The sequence below is a fragment of the Gossypium hirsutum genome, chromosome A03, assembly GCF_007990345.1.
Source record: "Gossypium hirsutum isolate 1008001.06 chromosome A03, Gossypium_hirsutum_v2.1, whole genome shotgun sequence".
Classification (NCBI taxonomy): domain Eukaryota; kingdom Viridiplantae; phylum Streptophyta; class Magnoliopsida; order Malvales; family Malvaceae; genus Gossypium; species Gossypium hirsutum.
The window spans coordinates 2,759,226-2,764,405 of NC_053426.1; the positions used below are offsets into that span (position 1 = coordinate 2,759,226).

General features: G+C 33.2%; 1 protein-coding gene across 3 annotated transcripts; it reads right to left on the bottom strand.

The window, feature by feature from the left end:
• Positions 1-1,415: 1,415 nt before the first annotated feature.
• Positions 1,416-4,917, bottom strand: LOC107963696 (uncharacterized). 3 transcript variants are annotated; one of them, XM_016900131.2, is made up of 3 exons: positions 4,699-4,917; positions 2,111-3,801; positions 1,416-1,996 (listed from the first exon to the last, which is right to left on the bottom strand). In XM_016900131.2, the coding sequence occupies exons 2-3, from the start codon at positions 3,777-3,779 to the stop codon at positions 1,641-1,643; spliced, it is 2,025 nt and encodes a 674-aa protein (XP_016755620.1). In that variant the 5' UTR covers positions 3,780-3,801; positions 4,699-4,917; the 3' UTR covers positions 1,416-1,640. The 3 variants fall into 3 exon arrangements, with proteins under 3 accessions (XP_016755620.1, XP_040961533.1, XP_016755619.1); XM_041105599.1 differs by having other exon boundaries at positions 2,111-3,974; XM_016900130.2 differs by having other exon boundaries at positions 2,111-3,782; positions 4,699-4,916.
• Positions 4,918-5,180: the final 263 nt, after the last annotated feature.

Consider the following 5,180-nt stretch of genomic DNA (forward strand, 5'->3'; position numbering starts at 1 on the left):
TTTAGCCGGTAATATTATATTCTCAATAGTGATAATATTCTAAAATATATGTTGGAGTAATTTCAATATCATTTCTTTATTAGGTAATTTTATATGGGTAATTATTTTTATATGATGGAAAATATCTTTTTTAGTTATTATTTTATTATACTATAAAAATAAATTGTATCAATTATAATCTGTTTGCGAAATTTTTTTACTCCACTAACAGTATATAAGATAATTATTTGTCTTATATTCCTACGATAAGGTGAAAATTTTTACACTTTAATCCCATTTTTAATGATTCTAAGTTATTTTACTTAGCCTAAATGAAATAATAATTACAATTGATTAACTATTTTTCAAATAATATTTTAACCATATATTTATTTTTGTTATTATTATATGAGAAAAATTAATATTTTATTTAATATATTATATTTTGTTTTTTTCATTCTCTCTAAAATGTTACATTTATAATAATTTATCATTAATTTTTTTATAATTTAGTTAAATTTACCTTAAAGTCATAGCAAATAGCATACAAGGAAATTAAATGAAAATAGATTAGTTAAATGTACTTTTAAATAAGAATAATTATCATACTTACAGTCAATAGAATAAAAAATAATTTATAAGCAGATTTGAATTGATGTCATTTGTTTTTAAAATATAATAAAATAATAATTAAAAAAGACACTTGGCATTAGAGGTGTGCATGGGCCGGGTTCGGGTCGGGCTCAACTAAAATTTTAGACCAAAGTTTGGCCCAAAAAATGGGCCTAAAATTTTACCCAAGCCCGACCCGAATAAAAATATTAAAACCCAAAGTAGCAACATAATAGTAAAATAGTAGCAAAAAAAAAAGCCCAACCCGAATAAAAATGTTAAAACCCAAAGTAATAACATAATAGTAAAATAGTAGCAAAATAAAAAAAACAATAAGAAAATAATATTAAAAAACAAAAAAAAGATAGATTTTTTTGTACTTTAGTGAATTCGAGTCGAGCCCGGGCCAAAATGTCGTACCCAAAGCCCAACTCTTTTTTTAAAACAGGCCCTATTTTTTTGTTCAAGCCCATTTTTTAAGCCTATATTTTTGTTCAAACCCTCTCACATTTCGGGTGAACTTTTAGGCCGGGCTGGATAACCCGACCCATGAATAGTTCTACTTGGCATCATCTTAAACTAGCTATAATTACCCATTAAATAACCATATATTTCGTCCATCAAAGAATAAAATTTTACATTCCATCCAAATTAATCAAAGAAGATAAAATTAGAGTGAGGAGGACGAGGAGGAGGATATTAGACCTGGAAAATAAAATTAACTATACATATAAAAAAAAAAAACTGCTTTCAAAGAATCAGATTTGGAGAACATGAATTTTTTCCCTTCTCTTGGAAAAAACAATAACAAGAACAACCTCAGCTTTAAGAATAAATATTCTCCCCACTTGAACCATATCATATCAATGTACATTTCTAGCTCCTCATAAGAAGAATTTGACTATATTAGATATACATATTCTTCTCATATTTGCTGATCAGACAGCGTATGGATTAAATTATTTGACAATATACAGTATATATTCCAGCATCATGTATACAATCAGTAATAGAACATGTAGTATCCTTTTTCATTTTTGTTGACAATGTTATGGACTACCTCTGCATTCAAGGGGCAAATTATCTAACCATGAATCATCCAATAGAGGAACCGAAGGTTCCGATTCGGTTGGCCATTCTGAACTAACATCTATTTCATCAAAGATGATGGGTTTACATTTTCCATCCCTACCCTGACATATTGTTTGTAACCAAAGATTGCAATGCACAAAAACCAAATCATTTAGTTTCTCCATCTCCACTTTGTTTCGTTTCTTCGTATGTACGGTCTCAAACGTGCTCCAATTCCATCTGCACCAATGAAAGCTACATGGTTGGCTTAGTATCCTTATTGCTACTCTTTGTAGCGTCGGAATCTCATAACCATAGCTCGCCCACCAGTCACCTACAATTACCAGATATTCATTAGTCGAATGCATCCCCTAGTTCAGATATAGAGAATATAAAACCTATGGTTCTTTCACCAGTGTTAACATAGACAAATGCAACTTTCTTGTACCTGGAGCATTGAGGGTTCTCCCCATGATGGCAAAATCGGTCCCTAGAGCGCCTTGTGCATTTATGTACACGGGATGTTCCTTTGTGATTTCTATTTTATCTTTATCCATCGTAGCCATCTTAAGCATTGCTTCTTGAAACCCATTCCTCATCCTTAAATCAATCTTGAAGTTCGGGTTATAGAATATTGAAGGATTCAAGAATGCTGCCGCAGCATGTAACGGTGAGTGAAGTTGCATGTTCCATCTCCGATCGATTATATCCCATATTGGCATGTATTTTTCTTCAATACCTTTATAATATGCCTTTATAGCACCTTTTGCTCTCTCTATTCCTTCGTAAATATAACCCATAGCCGGCATGTCACCATCAACAATCCGTAATATCTTAACCAGTGACTCAGACACACTAACAGCTTCACGTGCAGACTTCCAAAATCTTTCTAAATACAGTAACGACTTAATAGCCTGAGCGTCAGAACGTCTACTATAAATGGATGATAACCACTCTGAATGAGAGAACATGTGTTTTAAATTGTCCTCCTGGAACACAATGGACCTCAAGTTAAGATAATTGTCCACGAATCTTGTAATTCTGGGCCTCATTAATTCCCTTCCACCAGTGAACTTCCGTATCATATTTAAAATCCATGCATGACTGTATATATACCGTGCAATGGTCTTTGCCTCCTCCAACACAATGCCCACCCACTCTTGTTTACTAATGTCTTCCAACATCTTATCGATGCAATAAGAAGCACAAGGAGACCAAAACAACGAACTATACTTCGCCATGAGATGTCTTCCTGCACAAACATAACTGGCCGTGCTATCTGTTATCACCTGAATTACATTTTCCAAACCAACCTCCAAGACAACCGATTCAAGCAATTCAAATAAGTAGCTAGCATCATCCTCATGACCTGAGACATCAACAGACTTCAAAAAGAGTGTCCCTTTTGGATATGTGACAGAAAATATAACAAACGATTTCGTCCTACCATCAGACCAGCTATTACACAAGACAGTGCAACCAGTTTCTTTCCATTCCTCTCTATATTTCTTATAACCATCATGTATATCACCCTTTACTTTCTCTAAAAGGCTAGATCTCAACTTTTCATAACTTGGGGCTTTATAACCAACACCACACTCTGCTATAGCATCCACCATTTCCTGATAATACATGGATTTAGCAGCACTGAAAGGAATAGAATTATGGAAGAAGAAAACAGCAATTTTTTTGTCAGCATCATCCAGCTTTTGCTTTTGAGCATCGTCAGTTGCTGGCTGCTCACTAGGCGATGGATGCGGAAACAAAAAAGATGGACAGGTGCTGCCATGTTGGCCACTAGATCCATGGTTAGGATGGAGACCACCACTAGCAGAGGAACTATTCTGTTGGCCATTTGCAACTGTCTTATCCATCTTTGGTTTCTTGGGAGTTTTTTGTTTCTTCGGAGTATTTAATATACTTTGTATATGGTCTCTAACATCATCAGGGACTTCAGCACAGGGGACTATATCTTTGTTTTTTATTTGAGCTAAATGAAACTTCATCCTATAAACCCCTCCACTGAATTCCCGGTGACAATAATTACACCTCACTTTCTGTCTCGTTGCATCTACAAGTACACAATGCTCCCAGCAGGCATCTCTTCCACGAACCATTATCTTTAAAACAAAGCAACTACTGTTAAAAGCACATAAAAGACTAAATGAATAATAGAATTAAGTATAAAGGATAAAAGCACAGCAAGAGAAGAATCTTGAACTGAATCTCATTTGCAAATCTGAAAAACCGACATCAACAAAGATTAAATGAAATCCCTCATGTTCTAAAAGCACTTATCATCATCTAGAGACCTGTTTTACCATACAACAATGTATATCAATATACAGTTTGCAGGAATTAGTACAATATATGTACTTCATTAACAAAAATAGACCCAAAGCTTGGCAAATATTTAAATTATTTTCACAGAAACCTCAATTATACTACAAGCTTATTCACATTCCAACATAGCATCAGTAATTGAACAGCATGGTAAGGCACCAGCATCCATTTACTCCCCGAATTCTCCAACCCCGTGAATATAAACAATTAAACACATATATTTATATTCTTAGTAGCATTACCCAATTAACTTGCATAAAATCTTTATTTACAAACTAATCAGTGTCAACAATGTAACTTACACAACAATGCACTAACATATTTCTTATGAAACCAGACACAAGTTTACATTTTCCATTGAACTATGAAAATGGGTATCTAAAACCCTATCTGTTTCATAGTTTTGCTTCTTCTTTTTATGGTAATCCCCATTACACAGCAAGAGCTCTTAGCATTTTTGTTTAAAATTTACACAATTTACAGCCTTTTCCCCTTAAAATGTAAGTAACAGTTTGCTGCCAATTTAATCATCACTCATTTTCATTCTATTAAATAATCTTTCTGAAAAACCAAAACTAAGGAACTGAATAAACTTAAACACTTGAGAGATGAAATTAAGTTGAAATTTAATTATCAGAAAATAAGTTGAAAATAAAACCACAAAAAATGAAATAATGTAAGGGATAAGGTTACCTGAAATTTCCCAGAGATCTGAGGGAAATTGGAGTGGAGATAGCAAAAAAAATTAGAGGTGGTCGGAATCTGGAAACGTTTGGACTGGCAATTTGGACGGATAAGGAGAGGAGGGAACCGAGGAAATGAAAAACCACGGCGATAAATTAATGGTCCTCGCTAGCGAGGAGAGTGGGCGTGGAAAACTGGAAAATCGTTCGTCGACGTTTTCTCACGTGATCCCTGCGTGACTCCACTTTGTGATGACGTGTCCCTAATCCTTTGATTTTAGTGTTAAATCACTTCTTTGGCTAACTTAGTCTTTATATTTGATAATTATTTTTACGATATTTTAAAATTTTTTGTTTAATTTAATCTTTAAACTTGATAATCAAGGGCGGTGCTATCCGGAATAAAATTATATATTTTTATGATAGTAAAAATGAAATTTTACTATTTTAATAATTTATATCTTTATAATATTTAGAGAATTAAATTAATTT